This window comes from Castanea sativa, chromosome 8 (assembly GCF_040712315.1).
Source record: "Castanea sativa cultivar Marrone di Chiusa Pesio chromosome 8, ASM4071231v1".
Taxonomy (NCBI): Eukaryota; Viridiplantae; Streptophyta; class Magnoliopsida; order Fagales; family Fagaceae; genus Castanea; species Castanea sativa.
This window is the reverse complement of record NC_134020.1, coordinates 49,073,111-49,092,764: the sequence shown is the minus strand read 5'-3', so window position 1 is coordinate 49,092,764 and position 19,654 is coordinate 49,073,111. Positions and strand designations below refer to the sequence as shown.

The 19,654-nt window shown below is 33.6% G+C and overlaps 1 protein-coding gene and 1 pseudogene across 4 annotated transcripts; one reads left to right on the top strand and one right to left on the bottom strand.

The window, feature by feature from the left end:
• The first annotated feature begins 3,381 nt into the window (after positions 1-3,381).
• Positions 3,382-12,704, top strand: LOC142607035 (serine/threonine-protein phosphatase PP2A-2 catalytic subunit). 4 transcript variants are annotated; one of them, XM_075778448.1, is made up of 11 exons: positions 3,382-3,526; positions 3,620-3,719; positions 5,670-5,726; positions 7,106-7,189; positions 8,597-8,668; positions 9,424-9,495; positions 9,812-9,852; positions 10,544-10,610; positions 11,478-11,669; positions 11,755-11,844; positions 11,921-12,118. In XM_075778448.1, exons 2-11 carry the CDS (start codon positions 3,633-3,635, stop codon positions 12,101-12,103), a joined length of 945 nt encoding a protein of 314 aa, XP_075634563.1. In that variant the 5' UTR covers positions 3,382-3,526; positions 3,620-3,632; the 3' UTR covers positions 12,104-12,118. The 4 variants fall into 4 exon arrangements, with proteins under 4 accessions (XP_075634563.1, XP_075634561.1, XP_075634560.1 ...); XM_075778446.1 differs by having other exon boundaries at positions 3,394-3,526; positions 3,623-3,719; XM_075778447.1 differs by adding an exon at positions 12,197-12,704 and having other exon boundaries at positions 3,516-3,719; positions 11,921-12,028.
• A 2,269-nt stretch (positions 12,705-14,973) lies between these two features.
• Positions 14,974-19,398, bottom strand: LOC142606481 (LEAF RUST 10 DISEASE-RESISTANCE LOCUS RECEPTOR-LIKE PROTEIN KINASE-like 2.3; annotated as a pseudogene).
• Between the last annotated feature and the right edge of the window lie 256 nt (positions 19,399-19,654).

Below are 19,654 nucleotides of genomic sequence, written 5' to 3'. Positions count from 1 at the left end.
TAAAAAGTTTTATTTTCGATACAAATTATAAAATTTTATACCAGAGTAAGTAAAAAATCTTTCAATTGAATTAATTAAATTTTCAAAAATATGAACGATCCAAAATTTGGAGGAATAAGTTAGGTTCCAAACATATTTGATATTTTTTTTTTGAGAAACCAAACATATTTGAAGTTATTTTGTTCTAAACTATTATGTTACAACTAAAGAGACAAATCTTGTGCAGTTTAAGTGACAAAATTTTTTAATGAGTAAATGACTTTTTTAACGTCACATAACCGGTTAAAAAAATAAATTCAAACATGTTTGGTGCCAACCTTTATCAAATATTAAACAAATATAGGAGCACATCTTACAATAAAAATTAGAATTGCGAAAAATAAAATTATGTCTCTATAACTATTAGACTAATTATTTTTTTAAGAGTATTATTGGACTAATTTAAACATTTGGGGGGCCAACTTTTATTTTTATAGATTAAATTTTGAAAACATTAAAATAATTATATATATATTTTTAAAAAAATTCAAAATTTTGTACATAACTACGCCCCTGTTTCCAAGGACCCAATTGAATGACTTCCACAATTGAAGAATAAAACGCATTTTTACATGAAAGTGAATCGATCTACAAGGCTACAAATGCTCTTGTCATTGTCGTCTAGCATGAAACTTATGTATTTATGTACTTTTGATTTATTTGACACCCCACCGTCTTTTGTGGAAAACTTGTAATTCTAGACGTGGAGGATTATGTTTGTAATAGACTTATTTCTTTAGTTAATGCATTATCCTTTCCTTTATTACCAACAAAAATATATTTGTTTACACAAAGGTTATCATTAAAGGCTATTATGATTTGAATTAAAATTATTGGTTTATATAATATACTAAGTGTGCGTTTGGGACAAACTGAAAATTTCAGCTTATTTGCAATTTTAGCTTATTTTTGCTACTATTTATGAGTCCTATTGCACTTTTTGGTACCGTTCATGGGTCCCATTGTACTATTTAGCTAACTTTTACTTTTTTAAAAAAAATTTATTTTAAGAGAGCTAACTTTTCCTTTTAGCTAGAGTACTTTCAGCTAAATAAATTGTTCTCAAACGGATACTAAATATGCATTTGGCATTGGCTTAAAAAGTCAATTTTTTTTATTTATTATTCAGCTTATTTTTTCTATTATTCATGGATCCCATTGCACTTTTTAGTACTATTCATGAGTCTCACTATACTATTTCAACTATCTTTTAATTTTATCTCAGTTTCAGGCTTTCAGCTAAATAAACTGTTCCAGAAAGACATTATTCAATTCGTAAATTATAATGTTCATGATACCATTAGCTTTCCTTTGTTTTTGTTGAATATTCCTTTGTTGATATTTTGTAAGTTTTACGTATGAAAACGACATACTCTAAGATCCACTCTCGGGGTACTCCTAAACTTGAAGAAAAATAGAATAGGATAACAAGGACAAAAAAAAAAAAAGAAAAAAAAGAAGAAAAAAAAAGTGGGGAATCACTAAAGCTTACGTGTGATCTCCAATATACTTCCAACAAGTCCCAACTCAACATAGAATGGACTATGTCACTAACTCACTATAGTCAATTTTAGTCACAAATGCCGTGGTGCATAAGCCATGGACATAAAGACCTCACATTTTGAACTTTCATTACATGTGTTGAGTGTTTCCTAGTATTCTACTCTCTCACATGTCTAAAAAATCCACCATTGATGAGAGTTTATCATTGATGATCATTAAGGTAATGCCTATTGAAAACAATAAAAAGAAAACACATCAAATATTTCCAATTATCTTTTTTGTTTTTGTTTTTCTGAACTGACAACACTGAACAATTTTAAGCAAACTCTTTTTTTTTTTTTTTTTCTAAAAATAACCCATTTTCAAGATCATTAGAAACCCATTGGGTCTATGCGTAGTTGCGTGCATGGAGTATAAAATTTTAAAATATATCATTTTTTATTTGCCTAAAGTAAAATGGTGAGTTTCTTCTACCAAAAATATAAAAAAGAATTGGTGGGTTTTAGTTAAATTTATGCGTTCAATTAGTGAAATAATTAAGATTTTATTTAACAAATCTAAGATATACAATTGCCTTTCCCTAGAATCAAAGAAGTGAGAGAGATCTTTTTTTTTTTTTTTTACAACATTTTGTTAATAGTATATAAAACAATGTTATTTAAAATTTTAAATAAAATGACACTGGGTATACCATTAAATCTGTGCAATATTTGATATGAATTATAAGTTCATAACAAACACAAACAATTTACCCAAAAAAAAAAGGATTTTTCCTCAAATTCTTTTGTAGTGCATGAAAAAAAATCCATTCCATTAGTATTTTCATCTTTGTTATCATATTTATTTTAGAAAATCTTAGTCTAAAAACCAGCCAAAATAATCAAGTACCACTATTTGATAAAATATGTAATTTTTTACAATTATTTTGGAAATATATATAAATATATCACGTCTTTAAAACTTGAGTTTGTGAAACTTGAGTTTGTTGTGTAAATTGAGTTCTAAAAACTCGAGTTTAAAAAAAAAAAAAATTTTCAAGTATGCCGTACTATTTTTTTTGGAACTCAAGTTACATAAAAATTAGTGTCTATTTTTCATGGAACTCAAGTTTGTAAAACTCGAGTTTGCCGTCAAAGTCAAGTTTCACAAACTCGAGTTACACAGCAAACTTGAATTTTATAAATTCAAATTTTAAAAAAGTAGTAGGTCTCTAATTATCGCAAACAGTAATAGATTCCTATATATTTTGCCATTTTTTTTAGAAATAATTACAACATGCTAATAACTCTACAACTCTCGAACCTTTTTTCATCTAGACTTCCAAACACTTTATACATGGGAAGTGCTAATTCAGCTACAAAACCTTTGATCTATATATTTTGCCATTATTCTGCCATTTTGGCCCTAAAAACTATAAAAATAAAATTCAATCCAAGATCTATCATTACAGGAAAAAAAAAAAAAAAAAAAAAAAAGTTGGTCTTACCGTCTTTAAGTATTTGGACAAAGTCAGTTGATCAGTTGCACAAGCATCACAGTCCCTGAATGTGAGATCTTTTCTTTCCTAAAGATCATCACAAACCATTCATTCACATCCACAATCTTAAAAACCCCAAGACAAACAGACAGCCTTTTATTTTTTCTTTTCCGACCCACGCGCCATTACTGACCGCCCAAACCTCCTACCCAATCAAAACCCACCACAAAAGCACCGAGCTCTCTCCCTATTCGCCAATCAAATCCCACGCGCCAATTCCGCGACTCCAATATTTCAAACGATTAAAAAAAAAAAAATTTAAAATCCCCCCAAACTCCCAAAACCCAAAAAAAAAAGAAAAAAAAAGAGCCAAACGAAGCGCTCCGAAATACACAAAAAAAAGCACTGCCTCTCTCTCTCTCTCTCTAAGGCGTCGTTTTCTCTCTCTAGAAATTTCTGGAAGAAGAAGAAGGAGGAGGAGGAGGTGAAGGCCTCGGGAAAGCTAGGGTTTGTTTTGTTTTGGGGGGGGAATTTCTAGGGTTTTGATTCGGAGGGATCTTTGATCTGTGAAACGGTGCGTTTTTTTTTTGGAAGAAGAAGAAGAACGAAAGCTATGGAATCGGTCCCTTCGAACACACATGGAGGCCTCGACGAGCAGATTTCGCAGCTCATGCAGTGCAAGCCCTTGTCCGAACAAGAGGTTCTTCTTCTTCTTCTTCTTCTTCATCTTATTATTTTTCATTATCCTGATTTTTTGTGAAATTTTTTGGTTTTTGGTTTTGGTTTTTTTTTTTTTTTTGGTTTGATTGGTTTGTGTTTCGTTGCTCGAGAAATGGTGGATCGGGTTTGATTCGTTAGGGTTTGATTCGAGTTAGATCGAGGAGTTTTGATAATTTGTGGGATTGTGTGGGTGATATCGCTGATGTGTTCGTGATCTGTGAGATTAGCTGAATTAGGGTTTTTTAAAAATTCTTTAGGGTCGATTTCGTGGTTGGATTTTGGGAAATTTTGTGGTTTTATGGGGTAATTGAATCAGATCCATTGGAGGTGTGGTTGGGCACCGCATTTGAATTGAACTTGATGGGTTTGGTTCTCTTAATTGGTTTGATTTCTTTGAGTTTCTAAGGCTCTGAAATTGAGGATGAGATGGGATATGAAAAGTAGCTTCTTTTAATATGCTGCATATTTGGGTTGTCACAATGTTGGTCTTTACTTGGCTCATGTTGGGTGAGAGAGGAGTGCAAGGGATTTGGAAGCTAATATTACTAAGAGATAGTGCAATTTATTCTAGAGGAGAGAAGTGGGAGGCAAGCTTCTTTCTGACTTCACTTCAATTGGTGGTTTACGCCCCTTGTTTCTGTATTGATTTATTGCAAATTAGATTTTTAAAAGAGATCTGTGTGCACCATTTACTATCATTATGATAATGAAGTCTAGGCTTATGTTGTCTAAAGTTTGGTCTATAATCTATATTATCCTTTTGATAAGAAATTTAGTTCTATTTGATGTGGGTTATATTGTGTACATAGAAAAAGAGTTGGTAGTTGAAGCACTGCATTTACAAAGTTGATTTTCTTTGGCATTTGAATACCTTGGAAGTTACTTGAAAAAAAAAAAGCTTTTTTGGGTAAAGAACATTTTGAATGTTGGCTTCAGTTCATGGTAGTCCACTGCCATAACTTTTATCTGAACGCTATCAATGCCATCTATCTTGTTTAGTTACTGCTTATGTAAATATCACTTTCTGTGCATATCCTAACTCCACAAGATCTAACTTGTTTGATAACATCAGCAAAGATGTAGAGATCGTAGAAAGTACGGACAGTTATATCTGTAGTTTCTGGACTGTTCTCTAAATTAAATGGTCTTGGTCACATTCATTGCTTGAAGTTAATTTCTGTGATATTTTGGGTGAGAAAACATTATTGTTAGCTGTAAGTTCTGTGAAATTTTGCCTTGTAGTTCAGCTGACATCTCTTGGTGTTTCTAATGGAGACGTCCAAGGTTCAAGTACAGGCTTCAAATCCCCCCTCCCCTATTATAACTTTCGACTTAGAAAATAAAAAAGAGGGTGAAATTAATCAACAATTAATGTAACTCTTAATTTAATATAAGCCATGAGCCTTGTAGCTCAACTAACACCTCCTGATGTTTCCAACGAACACGTCCAGGGTTAAAATCCCCACTTCCCCAACCATTGAATTATAAAGAAAAAGTCACATTTGAAGGAAGGAGCCATTTTAGGTTGCAATTAGTGTTTCAGCTTGAGTTAGATAGGTTGTTGTTTCAGCCAATGAGCTCTAGCTCAACTGGCACCTCCTCCCCTTGTAAGTGTTAGGTGGAGATCGTGAAGTCAAGACCCACTGCATGTGTGTGTGTAACTTACCAAGCAAAAAAAAAAGTTGGGTTTTTGTTTCTCTTATTAATGTTATTATTTTACAAAATTTTAAGCTTGCATCTTCAATTCCAGTGATTCTGTCTGATGTTTGCAACATTTGTCTATATAACTTTTGCTAATTTATTCTCCTTTTGTTTTCTGGGTTTCAGACTGCCTTACAATTGCGATGTCTGGAATTTCTTTGAGTGAATGTGTTTCTTTCCTTCGATGATCAAAATCAATTAATCAATAATGGATGTTATATTGGTGTAGGTAAGGGTGCTGTGTGATAAGGCTAAGGAGATATTAATGGAAGAAAGCAATGTCCAGGTGTGTCTTTTTATCTTTTCTTTTTTGCTAATGTCATATTTATCTCTCCTTCTCTCTCTCTCTCTCTCTCACACACACACACACACACACACACACACACACACACACACATGCATACTCACACACACTAATACATGTGTTTTTATGTGTTCACTTGCTGATGAGGATTTTCATGTATTGGCTTTATCTTGCGACTGGCGCCACATATGTTTAAACTTGTTTGGACTGTACACCCCATCTAAAGTAACAAGAATCTTTGAGGTTGAGGTATTTAAGATTCAGAGATGCACTTAGCTGGTGAGGATTGATAAAATCATTTGAACAGCTTCCATTAGTTTCTTTGAGTGTGTTGTGGCTAATTAATAAGTTAGGAGTTACCTTTTTTCTAGTCACGATGTTTGGAGTTAGGGATTCCATTCTCTCAGTGTTTCCCCTTGTCTTTCCTGGGGCAATCTGTTTTTGCTACATTGATAATTTCTTGGTGTTTTAACTTGGGTGGCTGAGATTAATATCTGAATTTTTTTTTATGGGTTATTTTTTTCCCTTTCTATATAAGAGAATCTATTTGTAGCTTTCATATAAATGAAACTTATACTCTGAGGTTCTTCTTAACAGCATGATTAAAATCTTTTGATTGATAAATTGCATTAGTAGCAACATTTTCTTCTGCAGAACGTTTTGTGAGTTAAACATCTGAAAAAAGGTAAAACCTGTTTGATGAGTTTGGTTGTAGGTAAGGTTTGTTGCTATTCCTACCTACTGTATTTTTCCTCCTTGAATGAAATTTATTTAACATACTCAGCTGGTGGTTTCTAAGCCATCTCTGGTGATTTACCAACAATTTGAGCTAAGGTCTAAAATATGGAAGAAAGAGGTGTTTTCCCAAAAGAGAAATCCTAAATGGCATCGGCAAGAAAAAAATATTTTAATTGTTTCTTATGACATACATATAATTTCTATATTATACTGGGTCACTGTTTTATCTTATTTTGCAAACTATGGTGGTTAAACCAATTGGGACGGGCCATTATCATTGCTGAGGTATAATTTGGATGTAGAATCAACTTATTTATCTCCTTTCAAAAAAAGAATCAACTTGTATATTCCATTGCATGATTCAAGTTTTACATTATCTTTTCAGTGGGTTTTTGCTCCTATTTTGCATTCATTCTTTGCCTCTTTTAGCTTATGTTGATTTTAAAACCCAAGGGTAACACAATCTGGTAGGGACCATTTCTCATAAAGTGGGGGTTACTTGTTTGAATTTCCCCTTCTCTCCCCCCTTGGGACCCAAATCTCACCTATTTTAAAATCAAGCTTTCATTGATTTAGTAGAGTGGAGAGTTTTGACTAATCTTTTTTGTACTTTTGCATTGCAGCCTGTTAAAAGTCCTGTTACAATATGTGGCGATATTCACGGGCAGTTCCATGATCTTGCAGAGCTATTTCGCATTGGAGGGAAGGTAGTTGTCTGACCGGGGCTTCCAACATTTTTCTCATGTTATGTTTGTTGAAGGCTGATTAGTTACAGCTTAAGATTTATGAACTAATGAGAGTTGTGATTGAACTTCCTTTACGAATTGAAATTCTCTTATATATTGCTATAATTATGTATTATAATTTTCTTCCATTGAAGTGTGAATGAGGTTTCATGCATTTTGGAGAAGAAGTGTAGAGCGTGGCTTATGATGCTGATCGTAGTTTTATTGATAAAATTTAAATGCAACATCATAACATGTAAAAGAAATCAGAATCTATGGCTTAATTATTGGATGACATTTACATTACGAAGACAGGCACGGGGAGGTAGATAAATTGGATGGATCTTTCAGAAACTCAAGGCTTCCGTGTGGGGCTATTACAATGCATTGAGGAGGGATTTTTTTTTTTCCTGGGCAGAGCATTTGGAAAGTTTTGTGTACTATCAAGGGCGGCTTTTTCTCGTGGTGTGTACCATTGGGGATGACCTTGACTACAGATAATGTAAGGAAGCGAGGGTCAATCATTATGGATCAGTTCCTTATGTGCTAGAGCCATGGATCAGTTTCTTTTTCGAGTAAAAGGAATGAGGAGATTTGGAAAGTTGTTCCCTTATGTTTATTGTGGTACCTTTGGAGACAATGAAATGCTTGATAATTTGAGGGGAAAGAGTTGCACAAGTTGAAAGTGTAGTTCTGATTTTTTGAAGACTATATGAATAGACTTAGACTTTTTATTTTTTATTTTTTTAATGCGGACTTTCTACAGTTCCTTGATTCGGTTTTTGTTAACCCTTATTGTATTTAAAGTTAATTTTTCTTTTGGATTTTTCTTTATATACTTCTTGTGTATTAGGGTTGCGCTCCTTTTGCGCTCTTTCTTTTAATGGATTTTTACTACTTATCAAAAAAGCATGTAAAAGAAAATGAGAAGGTTAACATCATTAAAAGAAACTTAGTAAAGCTTGAGCATAGAAAACATTAGCCTATGTCAATGTCTCCTTTGTCAATTAAGTTTCTAGCTATGCAAGTACTGATGTCGCAAACAAGTGGGATGATATTGTATTTATAAGAAGTTTGTAGTTGGTGAGTGCATATATTGTATAAGTGGTTAACTTTACTCAAATAGGGCACTGATTATTTTATTCTCACATGGAAATTATGCTAGCCACTTTTTTCTCTAATTGGGACTGTAAGACGGGACAAATTCATCTGAATCTGCTTTTGTTATATTTTGTGTTTGATTCAATTAAATTATCCCCAGTGGGATACATGAACTGATTTTGCTTCTTGTAATGACTTTAGTTCCTGCCTTCTCTTTGCTTGGATGTGTTGATCACTTAACAATCGCAACTTCAATATTAATTTCTGGTGGCATATTTTTGTTGGTAGTGTCCAGATACAAATTACTTGTTCATGGGAGATTATGTTGACCGTGGCTACTATTCAGTTGAAACTGTAACTGTAAGTATTAGTTAATAGCTTTTATATTTTAACTTTGTAATTTCTGTTTTGAAGGTTTGTCTACTTAAATTTTTTTCTTTTTGAGGAAATATAATTTTTAATCTTTTACCAAGAAAAAAGTCATCTCGGATTCTTTGGATGAGAATGTTTCAGTTAAACCCAGGTTTTTATTTATTTATTGTTTTGTCTTCTATCCAAACAAGCGGCACTGTAAATCCATTCTATGTGAAACATTCAAAATCTTAGAGTTGAATGTAAGTTGAGGCCTACATATCTGGTTCACTTGATGGTTGTAATTTTTTTCATGTACAAGACTTGATCTTCCTAGGAAGACCTCAAGATTGGTCCATTTTGAGTCATTTGCTCCTTCACTGAGAATGTGTGGTTGCATGTCATTGAAACGATAATTATTTCTTGTTTTGTCTGTCATTTGTTGGGTTGCATAGTTGGGGGGTTTTCAATTAATGATATCTTGTATTGTGAGCTTTTGTTGAATGTACCATCCAGTTCTATGCAATACATGGGGGTCACATTTGATAACTACATTAAAATCTAGATTTGTTATATATTTTTGTGCCTGTTGGTACCACAGAACATATCAAAAGATGATTAGTTGTGGGTTCCAACTGATGACACTATTACAATTGATGTTCCTTCGTGCACTTGATTTATGTTTTTAAAGTGTTTATTCAACTTGCTTCATGACATTTGTTTGTTTTAACACTACTTTTGTATGGATTTACTCCTTTGTTCAGCTCCTGGTGGCCTTGAAAGTGCGTTATTCTCAACGGATTACTATTCTGAGAGGAAATCATGAAAGCCGTCAGGTATAATTTTGATTTATGGTCTCAAGATTTACTGTTTATTTTTATTTAACAATGGTGTAATGTTTTCTTTTTCTATTCTGATAATAATAAAATTATAAATATCATTGTAGTAGTAGGAGCTGGTCATAGAGCTATTGTTTTACTATAATTAAGAGGTTCATTTTTGGGTTCCAATGTTCCATCTGTTTTGCGATATAGGTTGTAAGGTGTTGTTCAATTTTTGCTCTTCCATGATTCTTCTCTTTCATGGATTCCGTATATTATTCGTTTGCATGGATATGTTATGCTTATTGTGGTCTTATGTTTCCCATTGCAGATTACTCAAGTTTATGGGTTCTATGATGAGTGCCTTCGGAAGTGAGTTTCTTGGCATCCTTGTTTCGCTGGGAATTCAGTTTTAAGCTACTATTGTAATTGATTATATCTTTACATGTGACTTCAATTTAAAACTCTAGCTCTAAATTCTCTTCCCTTAGCACCTCTTTATTTTTATTGATTTTCTTTTCTTTTGGTGTTAGTGATTTTGCTCTAATTTAATTTGTAATTAGATAAGCATAACTTTATTGGTGTTACCACAATGCCCAGTTGGAAGGGTTTTTTCAGGCTATAAATGACCCATGTTACAGGGACACTGCCAAATTCAAATTTAATACAAGAAAAATGGCACTGTATGCTTACATACCCACTGATACTACATTAAACAATGTAATGTGAAATTTCTAGTACTTCTCAGGTGTATGCGATGCATTGCAGGTGCATCTGAGTAGTGTCAAATGACTGACATGTGGGCCAACGTGTTTGAAACAGTGGAAAATGACTGACAAATGCATCATGTGTTGTTGACTACTACTAGTTTGTGGAGAGTATTTTGTTTTGGAAATTATATTAGATGTAATGTTACTTATCCCAAAAAAGAAAATGTTGCCTTTAAGATGGACTGCTAGTCTCTTACATGTACATAATACTCCCACTCCCTCTTCCTATTTTTGGCTCATTAATGTCATTTCTGGTATTCTGTAAAGGTAATTTGGTCTTGGTTTATTTTCAGGTATGGTAATGCCAATGTGTGGAAGATCTTTACAGATTTATTTGACTATTTTCCACTGACAGCATTGGTTAGTGTTATTTATTGCCATTTCTATGATGCTTTAAATGCTTGTTGTAAGGTAATGATGTCCTGCATCTTTTTCGTCCGAATTTGTTGTGTGCACTGCCACTGCCAGCTGTCTTCTTGTACATAAGGGAGAACAATCTAGAACAATTATATGTAGCTGATCTTAAATAGATATGATGTGGCCAATGAGCTCTAGCGCAACTGGCACCTCCTCCCCTTGCAAGTACTAGGTGAGGGTGAGGTTGTGGGTTCAAGACACATTGGGTGCATAACTTAACAATAAAAAAAAAAAAAACCCATGATGGGGTGTTGATTCAGATGATGAATAACTGCTTTTGGGATGGATTCATGCAAAATATTACTTTAGTAATTTTTTGAAAAATTGATAGCTTGTTTCTTGTGACCGCAGTGTCACCAAAATGATAACACTGGTTGATCACCTGCATGTCTAATTGCATTGCTATTTGTGCACTTCCCCTTTTAGTAATGCTGTGTTAAAGCCTCATTACAAACTGTTGCTTTTGAAGTTGCCATGCAAAAGAGCATTGGATCACATGATCAACTTGCTTCTGAAGAGCATAGATTGCTGAAATTCTGGTGGATTTGTTTTATGCTTAAGAATTTGGTTACAAATTTTTTGTTTGAGCCTGTTGCTTCTTATAATATTGAACTATATATTAACGTTGTGCTTCTGCATCTGATTGGCCTGTAGTTTACATCTGTCTTTCAGTTTTTGATCATCTTTGTTCAGAAATCAATAATAATTATATACATTGCATTAAATTATAATTGATACTGTTTGTAGGTACTGCTTTGTTATGATGTTACTTTGGTCATATGTTAACCTTTTCTTCCCCCTCTTATGAAGGTCGAATCTGAAATATTTTGTCTGCATGGTGGATTGTCCCCTTCCATTGAAACCCTTGATAACATTCGTAACTTTGACCGTGTTCAAGAAGTTCCTCATGAGGGGCCCATGTGTGATCTTTTATGGTCTGACCCAGATGATCGCTGCGGTTGGGGTATCTCACCAAGGGGTGCTGGATACACCTTTGGCCAGGTGATTTATTTTGTGTTTTTCAATAAATCCATCTTTTCTATTTAATGCCAAGCTTTGTTGATCTGTTTGCTTGTACTTTTTACAGGACATATCTGAGCAGTTTAACCATACTAATAACTTAAAGCTGATTGCTAGAGCTCATCAGCTGGTTATGGAAGGATATAACTGGGGTCACGTAAGTACTTAGCCTTATTTTGAGGCTTTGTTAGGGATGGTCAGTTTGTGTAGCTAACGTTCATTCCCTTTGACAGGAACAAAAAGTGGTGACCATTTTCAGTGCACCAAATTATTGTTATCGCTGTGGGAACATGGCATCCATTCTGGAAGTTGATGACTGCAAGGCACACACATTCATTCAGGTTGCTGCTCCCTCTTTATTCACCCACACCCACACCCACACCCGAACACTTGCTGCCCCTAGACCACCATTATAGCAATATGATATCATAAGTGACAGTATACATATGTTAAAATTCAGTTGCACATATAAACATAACAGACCTTGAGAACTTCTATGTTGGGTGCAGTTTGAGCCTGCTCCAAGGAGGGGAGAGCCAGATGTAACCCGGAGAACACCCGATTACTTCCTATGATGCAGCTGTCAATTAGTTGCTGAATTTGCATTAGCTAGTGCTTACTAGCTGGTTTACATGTTGAGGGCTTCTATTCAAATTTTAAAGTTTATAACTTTGCTATAGCGGTGGTTGGGTGGTGAAAAGCATGTAAACTGGGCAGGTGGAACTTCGATTACTTATGCTTTCAGTTCTCAGAGAGGAAGTAGCAGATCTGGCAACGATGTAGCAGCTTATGTACCATTTCCTGCGAACGATGTGTCATCTTTTATTTCTTAGCACTGATTTCCTTTTTTTTTTTTGTCCTCTTTTCTGTAGGATGGTGGCTTTTGGTTGGGGGTCTGTAGAGGAATGATGAGCAAACTTTTCTTATAATGGGTGCTTTTATAATTTTTTGATGTTAATCTGAACTAGTTTATTTTTATTTTTTTTATTATTATATTTGTAGGCGCTTTTATTTTCATTTTTGTTATTTTTAGTACTCTCAATTGAACTTTCTAGAAATAGGTGCTTTCTGTTATTCTAGTTTTTGTCCTTTTTTTTAATTCCTATATTTACCAGATTCAATTTGAGATTTTACCTATCATGGATACCTCTATGAAATGTATCCACATGCAGAAATTTAATTACCCTAAAATCTTCTCCCATTTCTAGCTCATTAGCTGCTGGAAGCAAACAAAGCACTTTGAAAATGCCGGACTATAGTAAATGTTGTGAAATTTAAGGGATCTATATAAGCAAAATTTAAGCTCATTATTCCTCAACCTTAATATAACAACACCCCCAATGAAAATCTGAAAGTACTGCAATGATGGGAAGGGATATGCATATGAGCATATCATATTTATTATGTATCCAATCCTACAATTAAATTATATGTGTACACATAATAATAGATCTATCATCGCCAATCTACATTTTTATTTTTATTGAGTTGTCTTGAGGCATTGATTTGAGTGACAATGCCCTTGTTTATTTTAATTTATATTTCTGGTTGATAGTAATTATAGTGAATTACAGTGGATTTTTTTTTTTTACAAGATAAAAATTTTATTCTAGCCGAATTTAAGTTTATATATGTGTGAAATTCCTTTCTGAATACTTGAACTTCGGCCTTACCTTCTACACCTCACAAACACTTATACTTGTGAAGTTAGAGGGGATTTAAACTTTGAACATTTTTATTGATAATATTAGGAGTTGTGAATTGAACTACTTAGCTCTTGATAGGTGACAATGCTACTTGGCACATATTGGAGTGCTGTAAACAAATGACCAAAAATTCAATTTAATGGCATTCATTTTGCTGTTACCGAAAAATGTCATTGGCGAAGATTTGACAGCAATCGTGAATTTTAATGCTCCTCATAGTTTTTTATGTCTAAGCTTCTTTATAAATTCAAGTCATGGCATTTAAGCACCAACTATTGAAAAATACTTTTTATTTTTTTTTATTTTTTATTTATAACTAAAATTTTGGGTAAATGATATATTATCTCCTCCTGGTTTAGCCCATTTTTATTTACGAGAGTAATTCTATGATCATATCATTTTTTACAGTTATCTTATATGAAAGATTGTAACTGACTACTTGTCACTTTTACATGAACTCATCATTCTTTCTTCACTTATTACAACCTATCACATCAGAATTGTAGTAAAGTTGTGATACAAAGGAGTGTGGCCTTTAGTTTTTTTTTTTTTTTTTTTTTTTTTTTTTGTTTTGTTTATTCTCTTTATATATCCAATGTTATTTCACACATCCATTATAATTATTCAATTGAAGGAATGAGAAAAAAAAAAAATACAACTTTGGAGGAATATCATTATAGAATAAAAGTTGATATAGAATATGTCTTTCTTATTTTTCTTAATTTTAAAACAAAATACATATCCCAAATACCTATAGTCAATCACATCATTTACAAAATCCACGAATCTACAACGTTCGACCTTAAAATAAAAATCATAATTGTTGTTGTCACTCTATATAAAATGCAAGCTCCCCTTCCCTGGTTCTAGCCAACTTATACGAGTTAGAATTAGATGAAACAACAATGTTAAAGCTAAGTAGGTGTCGTTGAAAGATTGAAGGTATATGACATCGTTTTTGGTCTGTGTATATTTGATATAGGATGACATAAAGGGCTATGTGTAGGTATATATATAAAGGGGTAGAAGTGCAAGAAGTGAAAATGGTGAATTAAAATGCAAAGAGTTTTGTGTGTATGTGTGAGGGATGAAAAGTCTTGAAACATTGAACCAAAGGATACAAAGAATATTTTTTTTTTAATTAGAAAAGTCTTGAAACAATTAGCCAAATGAAACAAAAAATTAATATTTAATTTATAATTATTTTTTCTAATGTGGCATTTGAGAATATTTCAATTATCTTTGCATAATCTATGCTACTTGGTAGAACCTTATACACTCCTACGTAATGTCTTTACTTTTATATATATATATATATAGATTGAGAATGTAATTCTTTATATATTGAATTGAATGATACTTTTTAGAGGTGTATATATAGTGAGGCTAGGGAGACATATAACCGTGCACAATAATAGTTCGATTATAGTGGCCCTGAAGGTAGGCTTGGGCCTAGTGAAACAGTAACAATTATCTCTGAGTGCCGAAGATTGGTGCAATCTAATATGCCCATGGCTGGTGAAGATTGTAGTACAGCTCCATACTTTATCAAGTTGAACCTTAATTTTTTAATTTAAGTACGAGCAGACATAATTTATAAGTTAAAAAAAAAAAACAACAACAGCAACGACGTAGGTTAAGACTTAAAAGAGAGCTATCACAAATCAAAGGAACAATTATTTGTTTCACATAAATATGAAGTATCTTTGTAAATCACTAATTGCTCTCATGTAAATCAACAGATTGAAATATTAACTAGTTTTGAGTTAATTGACTTGATTCACCTGATTGAATTGATGAGCTAGTTGAATTTAAGTTGTTTCCGACATCCCCTATTGGCCTCTTTGGTGATGATAATAAGAAAGGCTTGGAAGGCATTTGTAAGCATTCAACTTCTCCTTCAAGCATTTCTACAACTTTGTTCATTGAAGGACGATCACTGGGCTTCATTTGTATACACCATAATGCAACGATGATCACCTTCTTAACAGTTTTCTCTTCCTCCTCCGTGGCATCTTCCATTTCTATGTCATTTCCTTCGTTAAATTGGCCGTAGACCCAAGTTGGGAAGTAAATTTGGCTTAAATGTTCTGCAAATGCATTCAAGTTCTTTCTTTTACTTGTAGTTTCTAGCAATAACATGCCGAAACTATAAACATCAGCTTTATAGGAGACCGCTCCAATGTTTTTATAGAACAACTCTGGAGCTATATATCCTAGTGTTCCCCTTGCAGCAGTCAAAGACACTATGCTATCATCTATTGGATAAAGTTTTGCTAGTCCAAAATCTGCCACTTTTGGGATGAAGTTCTCATCAAGAAGAATGTTATGGGGCTTGATATCAAAATGCAAAATTTGCATGTCACATCCTCGATGCAAATATTCAATTCCACGAGCAACTCCAAGAGAAATATTGTATGCTTTCTCAGTACTCAAGGGGATATTTCCTTCTTGAGAAAAAATGTATTTGTCAAGAGAACCATTAGGCATGAATTCATATATAAGGGCACGCTTTAGTCCCTCAACATAGTAGCCAATAAGTTGCACCACATTCTCGTGGTGAATCCTTCCAATTGTGGCAACTTCATTGATAAAATCTTGACCGTTTCCTTTGGACTTACCTAACATCTTTATAGCTACCAGATGGCCACTTTGAAGCTTTCCTTGATATACAGAGCCATAACCTCCTTCACCCAATTTTTCCTTGAAACATTTAGTCATCTTCTTAATTTGTGAGTAAGAGTACCTAATTGGCATGAGGTTATTATGGCTTTGCAAAAAATTTTCAATTGCGTCACACGTTGATAAATGCCTTCTACGCCACTTATATATAAAAAACGCAATGACAAATGGACTCCCCAACAAAAGTTTTGCTGCAAAATGTAGCCCTGTGCCGAAACATCACAAAAATAATTATAAGAAAACAAATTAGTTCCCATAGTTAAATGCTCTCATCATTAACTTCTAATTTTTGGTTGAAATTATAGTTAACTAAGGGTCCGTTTGGATAGAGTTTATTGCTGAAAACTGAAAATTGAAAACTGAAAACACTGTAATAAAATAATTTTTAAATGGGTGAATAGTGCTGTGGGACCCATTTTTAAAATTTTTTTTGAATAAAGTGCTTGTGGGTCCCATGAACAGTGCGTAAACAGTAAAATTGGTCTCTCGCACAGTGAAATAACATGCATGAACAGTACCGGTTACTGTTCATGCACGTTGAAAAAAAAAAAAAAAAAGCTACAAAACGCATAATCTCAAAATGTGGCCACAATAAGCTGAATCCAAACTAAGCTTAACTGCATTCATGAATCATAATAATCAAGAACCATTTGTGTTGTATATTTCATGTAAATGTCACTTTCATTTCAAACTCAAAGTCTTATGGCCTGTTTGGGCAAACTTTACTCTAATCCCTCTCACTCTTCCTCAATCCAAACGGACCATTAATAAATGATCTGATAAAAAGAATTAAAATAAAGTAGATCAAAGAAAGAGACACAGGTTCATACCTATGAAAACCACTATTAGTTCCAAAGAAGCTGCAAGATATAAAAGAAAGATGAATTATTCTTTTTTATTCTAACAAAAATTAAATAAATTAAACAATGAAGTGAGTGACATAAATAAGTTGAAAAGTCCAGGGCATGGTAAATCAGCATTATTATTATTATTATTTTGCGAAACAGTAAATCAGCATTAATTCATTAACAACTTTTCCCTTTTTATTCTTATTAAAAAGTATGAGATCACCACTGCATACAGGGACGAAGCTACTCTTTGACCAGGGGGGGCCATGGCCCCCCCTAGATTTTGGGGAAAAAAAATTTCTATAGGTATAGGTATATTTAATGTTAATGTTCAATTAGCCCAAAAGAATTAATCTCAGAGCTATGTTATGATCAGGGCTCTCACAACACCCCATATATATGTTGTTTGCTATCTCATATGAGAAGATAAATTCAAAGATGAAGATAAGAGAAAATAATTTCTCATTGAATGAATAAGGAAAGTGCAGCTCTGCTTTTATATACAAGAAACAGAGCACTTGAATGAAACAAAATAATTTCTCATTTGGAACGCCAAGAACAGGTTTTGCTTTGAGGAAAAACAGTCCCAGCCAAATGACATTCTTCAAGGTGCGTCGACTCTCTTACAGAACTATCAGCGTTGGAACAGAGACTTGGCCAAACCATGACAGGCAAATGAAAAAAGCTACGTGACCAGCCAATTGTTTGTAATGTTTCTTTTTTACTATTATACGGATACGTAACCCATTGGTCAAATGGGGTGGGCCTGTAATATTTTGGTCTTGTATACTCTCAGAGGGTGTTTTGCAAACCCTTTAATCAATAAAATTCTATCTTCACAGTAAAAAAAAAAAAAAAAAAAACAAGCTTTTTAATTTTAACATAAATCAAGTTCAGGTACTGCACTTTTTGGGTTCTTAATATCAAAATTAGCCTAAATTCTCCCCCTTAATGACTAAAATATTGCAATTATATATATATATATATATATGTAAATATATATTTATTAATTAAAGCCCAAACTTTGGCCCTTAAATCTTCGGCTTTATCCTGACTACATACCTTTGGTGCAATGGTTACTCCACAAGTATAAGTGCTTGTAGGGTGTGGGGCAAGGGTCAGGGTTCAAGTTCCTAGAAGAGAGGTTCACCCACATATATATTTAGATTAGGCTAGAGTAGAAATTTTATCATGTATAAAAAAAAAAAAAAAAAAAAAGAGTATGAGATCAACCGGTTGTCCAAGTAGGAAATTAAGTACATGGTATTGCTCTGCATGCATGTCATCACTAGGCACAACAACTCATTTGTAGATTATCTGTCTGCTTAGACAAATAGAAACCTCACCATAGAAAATGAACAGGATCAAGCCAAGGATTCTACCTGTTTTGACAAAGAAAAGAATAACATCAACGTTTGGATCCTCAAAATTAATCATTATAACGTTAAACTACAATAAATATACCTAGCATGTCGGAAAGAAAGAAACGTACAAAAGGAAATTAAAAATCAACAATAAATGTAAGTTAGTATTTAATTAGAGAATGGCAAGTGTACTATGACCTAATTTTCTCACATAATTTACAAATACTTTTGTGCGATGAAAATTTACCTCCGCAGTGAACAAGGTTCGCGTCATCAAGGTAGCAACTACCTTCTGTTCCACAATGATTTTCACAAATAAGTTGTAGCCATGAGAGCTAAAAACCATATAACAATTCATTGTGGACGTCTGTACAGGAAGTATTAACTGGGTCATCATTTCCTGGCCACGATGTCAGGAACATCTGCTCTACTTTGCACGAGTCCTCCACATCGCTTGCATTCGTTCTTCTACCAACCTTAACATATCTATACCTCTTCTTGGAATCCTTTCCACTGTCAATATTGCAAGTAGAAGCGTCCAAATAGAATAGAGAATTCAGTACTGGTTTTTCACAGCTCATCAAAACCACACTCCTTGACAGTTTGGTTACTATGCTATGGGCTGTCAACTTCAGCAGATACGTGGTATATGCAGAACGATATTGACTGAAATTATAGCGATTTAAAGAATAACTTGGGAAGGAGAAGTAATTATCCTTCCATATACCTGAGTCCACGACCCGGATTGTGTAGTTATTGTAATTGATTTCCTGTACATGGTATTTTCGAGCAAGTAAGTATAACACAGTAGTTCGATTGTTCTCACACGACAGCTCATACCTTGAGTCCCCGCAGATTTCTGGATCGCTCTTCAATCGAAACGGATAGCTTATGTTGTGGATATTGCCACAGGAAGAAGGGGGACAGTGATGATCATTAACCTCAGCAGCATCACTGCAAGTTTCTTGGACTAGTACAACAGCAATAAGGGCCGTGAGTACTCCTGCAGTGAGCGTCAATCCTCTCGCCATTGATACTGGAAAACTTCCACAGGCTGTGGATGAAGATAATACGAATTTATTTTTGTGGTCTTGAAGAAAAGTATTTTCAGTCTTCTACAAGAAAGTAACAAGTAGTTTCCAATGAAAAGTCAAAAAGATGAATATAAGTTAGTGGTAGTAGGATACTTTCAACATCAATAATTTTGTTTACTTGGACTTTGGGATTAAGGTCCGATTTTTGAGCTTCGGACGGTTCCTTCTTGTCGGCAAAGTTTCGGCCAATACTCCAGGACTTTGGGATTAAGTTATTATATTATAATAATTATTGTACTACTACTGTTATTATTATTATTATTATTATTATTA